Here is a 16,429-nt window from a genome sequence, read left to right as displayed (position 1 = left end):
CTGTAAAACGGGGGTAACAGTTGTCCTGCCTTACAGGCCTGTGCTAGAGTCAGGAGCCCACAGACGATATCTGGCAAGTAATGATGATTGATGATGATGATGATGATGATGACGGTGGCGGTGGTGGAGGTGACATTCCCTGGACTAATTATGTGCCAGGCCATCTTTTAAGCATTTTGCAAGTATTAGCCCATGTGATCCTCCCCGCCATCCAGTAAGCTACAGACTTTAATGACCCTCGTTTTTCAGAGGAGAAAATAAAGCCCAGAGAGGTTAAGTGATTTGTCCAATGTTGCACAGTCCGTAAGTGGCAGAGCTCAGCTCCACTGGCTTGAGCCCCCTCTAGGAGCTGCCAGCGATGCTCCCAACAGCCCGCTTTGGGCTGGCTGTGTCCATGGTTGGGTGATCCCTGCTTGTGAATGGTGTGGGGGCGGCTGCTCCGGGCGGCTGGGCTGGTGTCCCCGGAGTCTGGCCCCTGACAGCCGTGTCTGTGTCCAGTCTTTGTCCAGGCCAACAAGTTGCAGCAGCACATCTTTGCTGTGCACGGGCAGGAGGACAAGATCTACGACTGCTCACAGTGCCCACAGAAGTTCTTCTTCCAGACCGAGCTGCAGGTGAGTGCTTGTCCGCCACACCCCCCACTCCTGCTGCTCTTCGGGGCCTCCATCAGCATGAAGGGTCTTGGGGTGAAGCCACGATGGTGGAGTCTTATACTTAGCATCACCCCAACCAAAAAAGCAACAGGGGCCGGTGGTGGCCCTCCTGCAGGCTGGAGTGGGGGTGGTCTCCTGGCCTCCGTTGATAGCATTCTCAGATGAGCCGGGCTGTAGCAGCTGAGCCCGGAGAGGAGTCAGAAGGCTCTCACTTGCGGTGTTTCTGTGCAAGCTCCTTTGCCTCTTGGGGATTCTGTTTCTCCACCTATCTTACACGATGGCGTTCGACTGAGCTTTGGATCTGAAGCTGGTGGCCCCTGTGGCTCGCAGGGCTGAATCCTGGGGCTGTATGCGACCAGGAACTGGGTCTGGGGTCTTGGAGCTTCCAGCTCTGCCTAGGAAAGCCAGAAAAGTGACAGCAGTCGGGCTGGGCCCCAACTCAGAGGAAGGGATACCCCCCACGGGCCCCGAGGCTGATGTAGCCCTCAGGTGCTGCATGGTGGCCTTGACCAGCTTCCTCAAATCCCCATCCGGGGCCTGCAGTGGCTGAGAGGGACCTCATGAGGGGCGGCTGTCCTCCGTAGGCCCCTGCAGCCACTCCTCTTGTCCCACCTGTTACTGGTTTCTGAGGACACAGATCTGTGTCCAGGTGAAGCCGCCTTCTTGCCAGCTGGCTTTTGTTACACTAGATTGGTCACATGTCCACCCAGAAATACTGTGCGCGCGCGCGCACACACACACACACACACTACCACACCCCAGAAAAAGTACCACATGGACATCCCCAGAAACACCACACGTAGTACACGCAGACATGCTGAGACACCATATATTGAAACAGCACCATTTTCAATAAACAGCATGAGAGACTCACACACCAGCTCTTGAAGCTTCCACTGGGCAGGGACACACATCTCCTCTCATGTTGTCTTGGCCAGATACAGTCATGTGGCCGTGCCCAGTTTCAAAGGGGACAAAGGAAGGTAATCTGCCCTGTGACCAGAAGGAAAAGAGAGCTGGTGTTTGTCACACCCTCAAGCACTGTGCACACCATGACCCACAGGGTGCATCTGCCCACTGGAAACACGCGTTGCCTGCACAGCCATGCAAAGGTGGACCCTGCCCTCAGTAGTCACACCCTTCATTGGGGATGAGGCTGAGGCTACTGCAACAGGGCTGAGTCATAAAGTCACGGGGCAGCACTGGGGTCCCCCTTTTCTGGGGTTGAAGGAACACAGCGGTAGCCTTTGCAGGGCAGACCGCCTCTCACTGTGCTGCAGCCCATCCACACAGCCGGGCCTGGGCCCATCCTGTCTGCACAGGTGGTGACAACCGTGATCCAGAGGAAATTAAAAAGGGGCCATGGAGGACGTAGTAAGGACTCATCATCAGGCAGTCAGGGTCCCTTCCTGTGGGCTGGCCCCGTGCCAGGGTGGGCAGGGCTGACTTCACCCTGTCACGGTGTGGGGCAAAGTTAAGGACCCGAGAGGGGGTTCCACTTCCGAGGGCCACCAGAAGGTGATGACCCTGCCCAGGGCCCACCGCTGTGCCCACCTTGATCCACAAACTGAGCATGAGCCTCTGTGCTAAGGACGGCTGGCTGCCCCTCTCCCCCCTGACCAAGGGACATTAGTGCCAGCACCTGACCGATGGGCTGTCCAGGAAGTACCCTTGCATGTCCGCTGGCCACACGTCCTTCCATGTGCAGCCTGTGTGTCACCATACTCTACCTCCCACCTGCCTTACCTGCCTGGCACAGCTACCAAAATAGACCCCGAGTCCCCAGACAACTGAAGCTTTTTATGGCTCAACACGGCAGGCTTCTTTTAAACCCACTAGCTCCTGTACACTCTGATTTACTTGAACTTGGGACGTGCTTGGCCCTCTGGTCCTCCCACATTGTCCTGGGTGCCAAGAAACGGATGCTCTCCTCCCTTATTGGCCTGAAGGTTTCCCCAGAGAAGTTGCCCAGTCTTGCCTTTTTTGAACTTCATCGGTGTCACTGTGCCACAGGCCCACCTCGTGACACAGAGGCACAGGGAGCTGTGGCTTCAAGCTGGCTCTCGCTTTGGCTACACTCACCCAGGGCTGCAGACTGTCCCGGGCATCAAGAATGGTTCACATGAGCTGGGTCATCCCGTCCACCTTTAAGGGAGATCCTCAAATGCTGAGAACCTCGCTACATTATAGCCTTAACCAGTGACTATTTTCTGCAATTAATTATTTTAATTACAGCCCATTTAAATGTGGAAGTGTTGTAGCAACACCAAATGTATGCAAATAATGGCTCTCCTTAAGTAACTTGAAGAGCAATTATCTGGGTTTTTTTAAGAGGAGGGTTTTTCAGGCATTGAAGTTTTCATGGTCATTACACAGAATCTGGGGCCAGTGGGCAGGTATGTTGTTTCCCAGGGGTGACATGTGGGGGTTCGTGTCTACAGCAGGAGACAGGGTCCTTTTTGGAGGCTTGACTGGCTCTGTTGGCCATTTGTCATTTGGGTCCTGCTGGGAAGACTCAGGGAAACTACTGTTTGTAGGGACAAGTGACTGGGCAGAGAGGGCTTAAGATATAAGACCTAGGATTGTTTTCATTGTAGGACCGGAATGCCAGAGGTGACAGAGATGGGGTCTGGCCCTGGCAGGCTTGGGCTGTGTCACAGTGGCGTGTCTACCTCCAAAGAGAATGTTCTTTTAGGATGCATTGACAGGAGCGCTGTTGCCAGAATGAGGTGCAAGTCCTGTTTAGTTCTGAGTTCAAGTGGCTTTGCCAAGACCGACATTAATTTTAAGAACTTCAGACAGACGGGAACACATTCATAACAGAGTGATTAGGAGCAGAAGAGGGAACTCAGCTTTGTTATCCATTTGTTCAGAGTATGTGTATGGAGGTCCCACTGTGTGCCAGGCACGAGACCCAGGAACTGACAAGACTGTGGTCAGTGAGACAGAGAAACACCCACAGGGCCTGCATTCAAAGGGATCGATAGACAGTGTCCTGTAGTGGTCACCACAAAGAAAATAAAACCAGGTAGTAGGTGGGGGTGTGATGGGGGTGAGGTTGGATAATCCTTGGTGAGTGTGGTCAGGGAGGGCCTCCCTGAGGAGGTGGCATTTGAGCTGAGACCTGCCTGGTGAGAAGGAGAGAGTATGTGGAAGAGAGCCATGAGTGCAAAGGCCCTGTGGCCAGCCATGATTGCAAAGGCCCTGTGGCCGTGTGATCCAGGTGTGTTGCTGGGAGTGGAAGGTGGCTAAAGCACAGTGAGTGGGGAGGGGTGGTGTGGAGAGGGCCGGCAGGTGGAGGCCAGGTCATGGCAGGGTTTATAGGGCAGCAGAGGAGTTTGGATTTTATCCCCATTGTGATGGGAATCGAAGCAGGGAAGAGGTATTATCTGATTTCCACTCTCAATCAAAATTTAAGAAGTCTGGTCTTTGAAAGACACTATTAAAGGGCGCCTGGGTGGCTCAGTCAGTTAAGCAACCGACTTCGGCTCAGGTCATTATCTTGCAGTTTGTGAGTTCGAGCCCCGTGTTGGGCTCTGTGCTGGAGCCTGCTTCAGATTCCGTGTCTCCCTCTCTCTCTGCCCCTTCCCTGCTTGCACTTTGTCTCTCTCTCTGTCTCTCAAAAATGAATAAACGGTAAAAAAATTAAAATTAAAAAAAGACTGTTAAAACAAGAAGTCACAGACTGGGAGAAAATATGTACACATCACATATCTGATGAATAACTTGTATCCAGGGTATGTAAAAAAAAAACCCTTCAGAACTTAACAACGAGGGGAAATCCACTGTAAAACAAGCACAACATATCAACGCTTCACCGAAGATGTGGGGGTGCTCAACGCGATTATAGTCAGGGAAGCACAAACGTAAACCACAATGCAATGCCACCGCACACCTATCAGGATGATTGAAACAGAAGCAAAAAGCCAGCAATGTGAGTGCTGGCCAGGGTGTGGAGGGGCGGCTGAAACCCCCACATGTTGCCGTGTTTACCCCAGAGCACTAAAAGCATGCTTCCACAAAAACGTCTGTGGATGGTGGCCCCCCACTGGAAACCCCTTAATTGTCCCTTACCTGGGAGCGGGTGGACAGATGTGGTACATTCATGCAGTGGTACACTACTTGGCAATAAAAAGCAGCCGCTGATTCACACAGCAACTTGGATGAATCACAAATGCCAAGTGAAAGAAGCCAGATTCAAAAAAGGCTCCATACAACATGGCTCTATTACCTGGCGTCCCAGAAAAAGGCAAGACTATTGGAACGGAAAACACCAATGGTTGCCAGGGGCTGGAGGTGGGGGAAGAGACGGGGGAGACAATATAAGGTTTGTGTACATACACACACACGTACCCAGGGAGCTCAGGCAGCATGCTAGGCTGTGGGGATCCAGCCTGACTCCAAGTAGCTTTCAGGGGACCATTTGCCAGGAGAAGATGTGGAAAGAGGGGACAGTTGTCTTCAAGCATTTTAAGCTCTGCTCTCATGATTCCAGTGGACCCAAGACTTCTGGAAGTGGGCAGAAACTCGGGACAGGCATGTTGCTCTCTGAGAACCATGGCTCAGGCATCGCTCTCTGGGGTTAGCTCACGCAGGGTGGGGAATTAAGTTGTAAGGACACAGGAGTTGCTTTTGGTTACCAAGAGCAGGCAGTGTTGTTGGGTTTTCAATGGCCCTGTTCTTATGAATCAAGTACTCCTGTCTCAAGGCGGTGACATTGTGCCTTCTGCCTCTTCCTGGTTCATACTGTGTTCTTTTTCTTTCTGAAGCCTATCTGGGCTTGTCCATACAAGGAAAAAGGTGGCCAGTGTTGCCGTGGCTTCTATCATTTCTGCTGAGACAGACACAACTGGGTATTTCAACAGAGGGGATTTAGTGTGGGGATTTGGTTACACAAGTAGCCAGATGGAACACCCAGCCAACCCAGAAATAGTGACTGCAGAAAACAGAGGGCATGCAGGCAACAGGTTCTAGATCCCTGGAGAGGGATCTGATGTTTGAGCTCTGGTGGTTGATGGTCAGCTGCCCCACCCTGCTCCACTGAACTGTGGTGGGGAAGGGAGCATAGGCTGGTAGGCACTGCATATGTCCACTATGTGGGAAAACGCTGTCCAGATGGAAAAAAAGGAAAGGTAGTGAGGTCCCTGTCAGTAGAGGGGTCTGAAATGCTGCAGAGCAGGAGGCAGGGAGCACAGTCTTTGTGAAGCAGCTCTGTATTTGAAGCCTTGTCATTTACCAGCTGTAGACCTCAGCTTTCTTGTCTGTAAAATGGGAGTATTAATAGTTTGTACCTCATAGTTGTATTGTGAAAGGCCCTGGGCACCGTGACTGGCACATAGGAAAAGCTTAGTATGTGCTACCTGTTGTTATTATTAGCAGTTACCATTATTTTTAGCATTATTATTGGCATACTATTAGGCATTTAAGGGTCAGATGACTTTTCAGGGTCTCCTCCACTAGGGATTTGCTGTGATTTCATGATTTCTGGCCTGAGTCTGAACATAGTGAGATGCTAGGTCCCTCCATCTGTGGTGGTCAGCCAAGTGCGAAGGCCACGGTCACAGGACACCCACACTGGGGCACCGGGAGGAGCTGGGTATGCAGAGCAGTGAGGCAAGGTGGAAAGGCCACAGAGGCCAGGGCTTCAAGTCCCCTTCCCGCCTTTCACTGCCTTTCCAGGCCTTTCCTCTGGATGGTTTCCCCTCAGCCTTGCCCTTAGCCCCATGGAGGGCAATGTGAACATTTGGTGGGGGGGCTGTGAGACAGCTCTGTAAGCCACAGACCCCAAAACTGTCAGACCTGCTGGCCTGGCATTTCCAGCCTCAGGCCTCAGCAGATGAGGGCCTGGGGCCCTGTGGGCCCCTTGCCAGTGTTAGTGGACCCGAGTGGAGGGGGCAGGCTCAGCTGCCCAGCCCAGCTGTCTCTGAATCCCTGTGGACACCTCTGTGCCCACAGACACTGGGCAGGGATGCACCTCCTCGTGTCCTTCCTGAGGCTCACCGTGTCCTGTTCTTCACTGTCACCGAGAGAATGCATGAGGGAGTGTATGAATGACTAGCTGTGTAGGACTGGCCTCGGACATGGAGGGCAAGCTCCCCATGAGACTGCCCAAGAAATAGTTTTAACAGCCCCCTCCCCTGGTGGCTCCCTCCCATGGGCCACTCTATGACCTCAGCATTCTGCATGGCTTGTCTCAACACAACCCCATGACATAGGTACTCTTCTGCTCGTTCACAGATGTGGAAACTGAGACTCCAAGAGCTTAAGTGGTTTGTCCAAGGTCACTAGCAAACGGCAGAGACACATGCAAAGCCAGATTGTCTTTGCCACCAAGGCAAACAGAAACCCTCCAAAGTTTAAATGAATTGCCATTTATATGAGCTAATAGATTTAAATGAGGCCTGCAGTGCTGAACTATAAAAAGCCTTCATGTCAGGGGACCCAGAAACTATTTTAGTAGTTGGGCCAAGCAGGTAGCACAAGTAGCAGTAACAGGGGATTCGAGGGAACCTGCTCGCAGGTGGGCCCGTGTGGTGCCGTGGGGCCGGGCCTGTTCTACGCGGTGTTCTCGAGGTTGGAGCTTGGGGCCAGCGGCCTGCCGACCTTGGGACAAGCAAGGAGGTGCGTTCAGCTCAGGCTAGGCTTGGGGACAGGCAGGATGAGATCTGGTTGTGGAGACAGGGACCTCAGGAGACCTCAAGCCTCCTGGTGTCACCACTTTCTCCCCTTATGGCAGCCTTGCCGGGTGCTGTCACAGGGAGCCTCACGCCAGAGAAAGGGTCTGTTCAGTGAAGGAAGGTCTGGCATTCCTCAGGCCTCTGTGACGGGGCTGGGCTGGGCTGGGCTGCGGGGGAGCGGAGGGCCTGCCCTGCGCCCTGGAATCTAGACTCCCTTATTGACAAAGCGAGGGGCCGCAGGAAGCGCTTCCTGAGCCGGGGCCTGCAGCGGCAAAGCGGCCAGGCCTGTGTCGAGCGGGCGCATTTAAAGGATTAGTTCACGCTGTTTGCTTGTGTGTGCCTAATCATGCCGCTTCCAGCTAAATGATTACAATTGATTAAAAGCAGAGCTAGGTATTCTAACAAGCAACCTGGAGCCCTTCCAATGGGGGTGAGCTGGGCCCTGCCAGGCTGAATCCTGGTACCCAGCCAGGGGGAGGTGTCTGTGAGCCAGGGGTATGGTCTGAGCTCTGTTGGGACCCTTCCTCCTTTGCTCTTGAGAACATTTGAGTTGACCCTTCCCCTCATTCCATTTTCTTTTCTTTTTCTTTTTTTAATGTGTATTTAGTTTTCAGAAAAAGAGAGAGAGAGGGAGACAGAGCACAAGTGGGGAGGGGAAGAGAGAGAGAGGGAGACACAGAATCTGAAGCAGGTTCCAGGCTCCGAGCTGTCAGCACAGAGTCTGATGCGGGGCTCATACCCACGAATCGTGAGATCATAACCTGAGCTGAGGTCAGACACTTACCGACTGAGCCACCCAGGTGCCCCACCCTCATTCCATTTTCATTTAAGAATATTTTTGGAGTACCAGCCATAGGTAGGCACCACCTCCAGGGCCCAGGGTGTGACTGTGAACACCTAGACGTGGTCCCTGTTCTCCCCCAACTGACAGTCTATGGGAGACAGTCTATGGGAGTCAAGTCAATAAACACATGAACTAGGTCATTTTAGACTGTAGAATTTTGAGAACAGTAAAACACTGTATGGTGGTGGAAAATAAGTGTGTGTGTGTGCGCGCGCGTGTGCTCACACGTGTGTGTGTGCGCGCGCGCGCATGTGCTCACACGTGTGTGTATCCGGGCAAGGGTGAGAAAATGCTGAGGATGAGAAATTGGACTGGGTGGCCAAGGAAGGCTGGCATTTCACCTGAGTCCTGAAGGTTGAGAAGGAGCCAGTGGGGGGAAGGGCTGAGGACCTTCCAGGAAAGGTGGTGTAAACAGCCAGTGTAAGGACTCAGAAGCATGGACAGATTTGGGGCGTCCAAGGAGCAGAGAAAAGGACAGTGGGGCTGGAGGTGGGGGAACACCTTCTTGCTTCAATCTCTGGACTGTTCCTATCCAGCCTGTTCGGTGAGTTGGATGCTTCCTGACTGTGCTGTACCTGCTGATCCTTCTGTTCAAGAAGAATCTCGACTCCCTTCTCCTCTTCTTGGGCTTCAGGGTTCAACTTAAGTGGTCCCTTCTCTGAGAAGCCCTCCCTGATTCCCCCTCATTTGTCTTCTCTGGCCCTGGGTTTAACCCCTTGATCCCTTTGCCAATGCAGATTATAATAACTAGGTCTACACCTGAATCCCCACCCAAATGTGAGTTTCGGGCACGTGAAAACTCCCTCTGCTTGCCATCCGTCCAACCATCCATCCATCCATCCATCCATCCATCCATCCATCCATCCCCACATGTTTTACCATATTTTTTGAGCCCCTGGGAAGTAGGAAAATAAAGAGAACACAAACAAGGAAGGGAGAAAAAGCAGGAGGGTTGCAATCTAGGGTTGCAGAGTCTAGGAGCTGAGTTCTTAAATTCCTGGTCCTTATAAGATGGGTAACCGACGAGCCAGTTTCCTTGCCTGCGTGCTCGTGCCGTCAGATCCAGCCAGATAATTATAACTAATAATAATTAAAAATTAGAAGTGCTCTAGGCACATACTTAGCATTTGACTCTTTGGCTGAATTTTCTGTGAGTAGCAGCATCTACCTCTGTCCCACTTTAAAGACAGCCCAGTCCCTGCCACCCACTGCTGCTGGGAGAGCAGGGCTGAGCTGGGCTCGGCCTGGGGGAGCGAGAGGGAGGTGCCTGGTGACAGTAGTTCTGGGGAGTGAGAACCTGTTGCTTGCCTTGGAGTAGCCCCCAGTTGGTTCCATTATTTTCCATTGCCGACATTTGTACCTCTCCAGCCTCAGTTTCCTCATCTGTAAAGTGGGGTAAGACCCACTGCCTCGGGTGGGTGTGAAGATGGGACCTCATGTGTGAAAAGCGTTTAGAATATAAGGCTTCCTGCAGGAATCACAGGGTATGATCGCTTTGTGTGTCCTGCCTTCCCCACGAGGGCAGGACACCAGAGCCCTCCGCAGCTTGTGTTCTATTCAGTGTGAATTCTATGCAGCCCACACCTGTGGACAGGCAGCCTGGGAGCAGCTGTGTGATCTTGAGCGAGTCACTAATCCTTTTTGGGCCTCAGTAAATGGGGGGTAATGACAGCCCCTTCCCGTGGGTGTTAGGGAGAGCGCAGGCAGTGGTGCCTGAAAAGCCTCCAGAACCAGCTTGAGGTTTGGTAAAAGCATCAGCACTACGTGGGCTTTTGGTTCACCCCTTCATTCGCTCGTTTGTTCAGTGCGTCGTGCATGGATGTGCTCAGTGTAGCCCATGAGTGTTTACTGAGCCCCTTCTATGTGCCAGGTGTGTGCAGGTGTCGAAGACACACAGAGGTCTAAGTCCCTCACCTGTTGTGGGGAGAGGAACAGAGAACTGATGAGGACAAACAGAAAGAATGTCTGTTATATGTTTGCGGCATAAGATAGTGTAACATGTTGTGTGTCGTTCAATCTTATCGTAAGCTAAACATAACCTAACATGACTGCTGTGCCAACTGGGTCCCTGTGATGTCACAGGAGGTGTGGGGGCCCGGGATCTCCCCCTTTCTCACTGTGCCTCCAGACACTGGGTCTCTTGATCTATTTACCCTTCTGGGGGGCACGGCCTTCCCTGCTCACAGTAAAGTGTATCCGCATCATCATCATCTCTTACCACTGCTACCACTTGGGGCGGCTGAGCCTCCTGAGGGACTGTGTGTGGCAGTTCAGGGTCTGCATCTGGAGAAGACTGAGGAGTGGTCACAGATGGCTACTTGTCCTCCCGAGCCTGGAGTGCAGGCCTGAGCCCCTCACCCTAACATAGTAAAAATGAGACAACGTTTCGTGAATGCTTACTGGAGCCTGAATCCCTCCCTTCAGACATGTAGTCTTTTGAGACCTCGCAGTGACCCCCAAGTGTGGGATCCTATGATCTCCATGTCACAGATGGGTAAACTGAGGCTCCCCAGGGTCACACAGCTGCTAGAGTTGCAGAGCTGTGAACGAGGCAGGCTGACACTAATATCTGTGTTCTTAGCTCCAAGGCTGAGGCAGTGGGCTTGAAGGTGACTATCCACCCCATAGGAGCCAAGCGCAGGCCTCTAGGGGCTGGGTGCCAGGGGCCAGGTGCTGGGGGCAGGCAAGTCTTCCTTCCCAGGAGAGCAAGAGTTCTAGAACATGACTCATAGGTGGTGTGGGTCCAGGGCAAGTGACTGTCCCTCTCTGGGCAGGGTGGGTGAGCAGTGGCTACCGTGGTCATCGTACAAGGAGCAAAAGAGAAACAGGCCCTGGGAGGAGCCTGTGCCGGGATATGCGAAGATGCCCTCGTGAGACCCGGGGCTCTGCCCGCTTGAGCAATGAAGTGTGTGGAGGCCCAGGTGGGGACTGGGGGGGCTCCCCCCGAGGCCCAGCTCCGGGCAGAGATGGCACTTGGAATCGGCCTCAGGCTGCCTGTCTGCCCATCAGAGCCTGTCATTCATGCCCTAGGGCGGGGGGCCAACCAACTTAAGAGGGGCACCGTGCCATCATGACAGATGGGCACGGGGGAGCTGCCAGGAGCCTCCAGCCAGCGGCCATTGTGTGTGCCGGGAGCCCAGCCCCTTGCCAGAGCTGTCCCAGCCCGGACCAAATGCCTTCAGTTTCTTAGAAACAATAGTAATACTCATAATGGGGTGTCGGGTTGGTCCAGAGCTCCCAGAGGTTGACCCCTTACAAAGCCCTGCCTCCCCACCTCCCACTGACTTAGACAAAGAGGCAGCCCGACTTACAGGAAAGACACGGGCCTTGGGGTCTGGAGGGTGTGAACCTCAGAGTTGATTCTTGCTGTAACTGAGACCCTGGGCATGTGACTCTCCTGAGACTCACCATCCTCCCATGGACATTGGGCTAGTGCTGTCTCTCCTGGAGGCTCATTATGGGGGTGCAGCATAGTGTTTATGAAACAAGGCACATAGTGCCCAGCCAAGGGGGGCCTAACGGAGGGGATGGTGTTGACATAGAACTGATGTGATGTTGTCCCACCTTACAGACGGAGACACAATATCATGTCATGTCACACGTCTAGTAAGAGCTGACCTAACCCTGGTATGGAACAGCAGTGACAGAAACAGCCCCCAGGTACTGTGGGGAGCCCTCTGCATCGATTATCCTATTTAGTTCTCAGGAAAGTTATATGAAACCAATGCTGTTGTTCTCCCCATTTTGCAGATAAAGAGACTGAGGCACAGCTAGGCAATGGCAGAGATGGGGCTTGAACCCAGACAGCCTGGCTGCAGAGGCTGAGCACTGAACCACTCCACTGAATACCATGGGCAGGCTTTTTCCTGTTGTTGAGTCCGCCCATGTTAAAAACGAGGCCTGCTTTGTCCTTTGATGCAGCAGTCTGTCTTCCCAACTCGTTGGGAGCCAGGCCGGCTGCCTCCTGCAAAGGTACCGGGGCCAGGCATGGCTGGGGAGGCTTGGCCCCCACCAGCTGAGAGACAAGAACCGGGTGCTCTTGGCGGGAGCCTGGATTGCACTCTTTGGTCGAGCAGGAACAATTACTAATGACATTTAGAAAGAAATTAATGATGAGAAATGCAAGTTGGCATTTCAGGAGCGCCAGGCAGCAGCCGCGCGTCCGCACTCACAGGAGAGGCAGGGATGGAGGGGGGCGGGCGCGGAGGGGAGAGGGAGGAGATGGCAGAAATTAATTTTGCTGTGTCAATAATGAACATGGCCCCACTCGCTTTGCTTCTGGAGTTTAGACAAAATCAAACATGGACTGGCTGGGGCCGGTCCAGGGCTGCAGTGAGATCCCCTGTGTACTAGGTTCTGCATGGAGGCAGGTGACGGCTTTGGTTTGGTGTCTCCTTTCGGTGGCACCAGGAGGCAGAGGGGTGGGCCGGGGACAGCAAGAGGGGAGGAAGCCGCCTGAAGACTGGACCATTTGGGCACCAATCCAAGCACCACTTCTTACCCATTGCATGAAGTAGCAAGCTGCTTCTCCTTGCTGAACCTCCATTTCTTCATCAGTAAGACGGGGGACAATCGGAGATGTAAAGGTAGTGTATGTATGAAGAAGAGCCGGCCCAGTTTGGGCACACAGTAGGAGCTCAATATATTGTTAGGTATTACCGTATTTCACTGACATGTTTTAGATATACAACTTCTCATGATAACATCTCTTAAATTGGAATCGTTCACATGTGTTACGCTTTAATTGGTCTTTTTTTAATTTGTTTGTTTGCTGTGATACATCAAATACTGGAGCATCTTCTATTCTGTGGGTCTTGGATAAAATATAGCATTGACCGGAAGTATGGTAGAAGGTAAGGAGGCCCCAAGATGCTGAAACTGTTTGGGGTAGGGTTTGGGCTTCCCAGTGGGATACAGGAGCATACCATCTCCTTCCTTCCCATCGGGTGCTCCAGAATGATGGAGAAGGACCCCACCAGTCTCCTGTCATGTGAAGGGGAGGAGATACACACAAGGAAAAGTTATTACGTAGTAACATTGACCATTTTTATAGTGTGAAGGGTGAAAACTCACAGCCCATGGCCAGGGACATCGGGGTCTTTAAATGGTGGTCTATGTTTCAAAATGGAGATTTCCTATAATTATAGTGGCTAAATATAGGTAGTGCTTATTAAGTGTCAGACAGTGTTCTTAGCACTTTTAAGCATTAAATATTCAATTCTCATAATGCCTCTATTATTAAAATAAAGAAACTGAGGCACAAAGAGTCTAACAAACTCCCCAGACCACAGAGCTGGTCAATGCTGGAGCCAGGCTATCGGCCCCAGGTTCTGTCCTCTTTATCACTACACTAGAGTTCTTGATTTTTCTACAAATCAGACCCAGTAACCCCTGGACCATAGTTCTGGTGACAGCAATCAGCTACCCCCTTTAGACACAAGGATGTGCTCCCTGGCTCAACACAACCACACCTGGTCTGCCCCACCTGGTTCACCCTCTGAGCTCCAAATTTGAGTCCTCTGCTGCAACACATCACACTTTACAAATGTTATTCCACTGGTGCCTCAACAACCTGGGACCACTAGAAGCGTCCTTTACTCTCGCCACTTTGCAGACCTGATAGCTGAGGCTGGGAAAGGATAATACTCAGGAAGAAGTGGAGCCCAGGGGGAAATGGGAAGTGTGTTCCACCTATATGGTTTGTGTGTTTGAGCAGGGGAGGCACGTGTGGCTCAGGGACCAGTCCCCACCTAAGCCAGACCTAGATGCACAGTCCAACAGCTGCATCCCTGACCTGGGGCACTACCTTAGTCTCCCCCATCCTTCCTGCTGAAGGTGCCAGATCAAAAATGTAGGGTCATCCATGCTTTCGAGTTGACAGTGATGGCAGAACTTCATGGTTAGTATTCATTATGATAATATTGAACATCTGTATATCATTTTACATGTTGTAAAACCTTTTACATGTGTTATCTAATTTGGAGCTCATACCAAGTCTATGAGGTAGGTATCATTCATCCCACTTTTTAGGCAAGGAAATAGGAACTTAGAGAAGTGAAGTGACTTGTCATATAGGTAGTAAGTGACTAAAGTGGGATTTGGACTTGAAAGCCCATTGTCTTTCCACCAACCCATCCACCCAACTACCTACTTCTGTATTCATGCTCTCCTCTTTCTCCTACTAGTCATCCATCTGCCACCCATCTACTTATCTATACATTCATTTGTCCATCCGTTCACCATCCATCCATCTGTCCATCCATTCCTAATCCACCCATCCATCCATCTATCCATTCCTCATCTATCCATCCATCCATCCATCCATCTTCCATCCATCATCCAGCCAACCAACCAATCATCCATCCATCTACCTATTCATCCATCCATCTATCCATCCACCAGTCAGCCATCCATCTTCTAACCATCCGTCCATCCATCCATCCATCCATCCATTCAACCAGCCAGCGAACCAGCTAGCTATACATCCATTAGTATCGAGTGCTAAGAAAGTGCCAGGAGCTACACTGCTTTCATGACACCTTCCTGATATGCTCTGAATTCCATATTTACCTGCTACCCACCTCTCCCTCTGCCCTAAAATTGCAAATGGACTTACTTACACACACACACACACACACACACACACACACACACACACACAGATTGGGGATACAGATGATTCTTGGTTTGCCTCATGGAAACCAGCGAGTTAGTTCTGCCTGGTAGTGGGAGCGAAAGTATAATGCAGACCTACTTGATCATGGTGGGGCAGGTGTGTGGGCAGTGATGATGTGCCCACAGTTTGGTTGGAAGCTGAGTATAGACAAGAAGGGCAGACAAGGTATTGCAGGCTGGGCCACCACGTTCGTCGGCCCCATCAGGGGGACCGGCTCCTGAGTAGTGGGCAGCCCCTGACATTCCGGGTAGCAGGGATCACATTTGCCCTTTCCTTTGTGCCAGGCTGGACTTTTTCAAACGAGCAAAGGTATACACCCACGTGTTTCCACAAGAACCATCGCAATCATTAAATATAATCGGTCTCAGCTGCAGTTTTGATTGCTGGGGCATGCCTACAATTCATCACAGCAAATTAGGTCCACCTTCAGAATTGCTGGCCCTGCAGCCTGGGGGGTCTGTCAGTGAGGGGAGTTGGGCTCTGTGGGCTCCAGAAGTCATTTTGTGGGGTGATAGGCCATATTTCTCAGAGTATCTGCCAGAACAGCTCTCCATCCACAGGAGTTAATTTTCTAGAAATTTCAATGACCCAGGAAAGTTTCCTATTTAGCAAAAATTTGGAGGAAAGTAGAAATGGACATGATCAAAGTCTTAAAATATTATTTATAAAACCTACAAGCACTGGCTTAGTTTAGGGACCTGGACATATGTGTTCTGTATAATTAGTGACCGTGTGACCTAGATTTTCCAGGACAGCTTGGATTTCAAGTATTCCATCCCAGTCATTGGCTATTTGTCCTGATTTTTGGCTTGTGAAATGTGACTATATCTAGAGCTGGGTTTTCTCATCAAATTAAACTTTTTTTTAACGTTTATTTATTTTTGAGAGAGAGAGGGAGACACAGAATCCGGAGCAGGCTCCAGGCTCTGAGCTGTCAGCACAGAGCCTGACGTCGGGCTCGAACTCATGAACGGTGAACTCAAGCCCTGAGCTGGAGTCAGAGGGTTAACCCACTGAGCCACCCAGGCACCCCTCTCATCAAATTCTAATGAATAAAAATTTAAGTTGTAAAGGCCTGGAAAGATTTTGGAAAAATTAAAGGGAACGATTCTCTCCTACTTTTTTTTTTTTCCCAATGTGGCAAAATATTTAATGCCTGTAAGTGTGCCTCATGCTGACCCTCCTACCTCCCCAGCCAGGAGAGCATGGTCATTTCCATCCGGCAAGGTATGAAAGCTGTCAGAGCCCTAATCCTCTTGACAAGATTTCTGGGGAGGCCTTTCCACAGCAGGCCTCATCCCCTTCTGCTCGGGGGAAAGAGTCCCCGCTTATATAGCCCCCTGAGGTCCTGTGTTCTTCCGTGGCCTGGCCCTGGAAACCGGGCCATTGACAATAGCCTAGACTCAGTCACGGCAGGGGAAGCCCCGTACAGCGCGGAGGCAGAGAAGGTCTGGCGTCCAATGCCAGCCAGTGCTTGGCAGGTGACGTGCCCCCTGGATGGTGCTGCAACTCACCACCCCGTCCTCCCCCCGCCCCACCATCCAGCCGAGGCCTCCACAGGCTGTTTCTCACTACCACA

General features: G+C 51.7%; 1 protein-coding gene across 2 annotated transcripts in view; it reads left to right on the top strand.

Annotated features, from left to right (window-relative positions):
• Positions 1-16,429, top strand: part of ZNF423 (zinc finger protein 423) — a 333,481-nt gene that overhangs the window by 304,301 nt on the left and 12,751 nt on the right. For both annotated transcript variants that reach the window (XM_003998016.5, XM_023245564.2), the window contains one exon: positions 499-614. In XM_003998016.5, coding sequence (XP_003998065.2) covers positions 499-614 — 116 coding nt within the window. The remainder of the gene's footprint in view (positions 1-498; positions 615-16,429) is intronic.

Source organism: Felis catus, chromosome E2 (genome assembly GCF_018350175.1).
Source record: "Felis catus isolate Fca126 chromosome E2, F.catus_Fca126_mat1.0, whole genome shotgun sequence".
Classification (NCBI taxonomy): domain Eukaryota; kingdom Metazoa; phylum Chordata; class Mammalia; order Carnivora; family Felidae; genus Felis; species Felis catus.
Note: the sequence above shows the minus strand (reverse complement) of the source record. Positions and strands in the feature narration are given on the sequence as shown.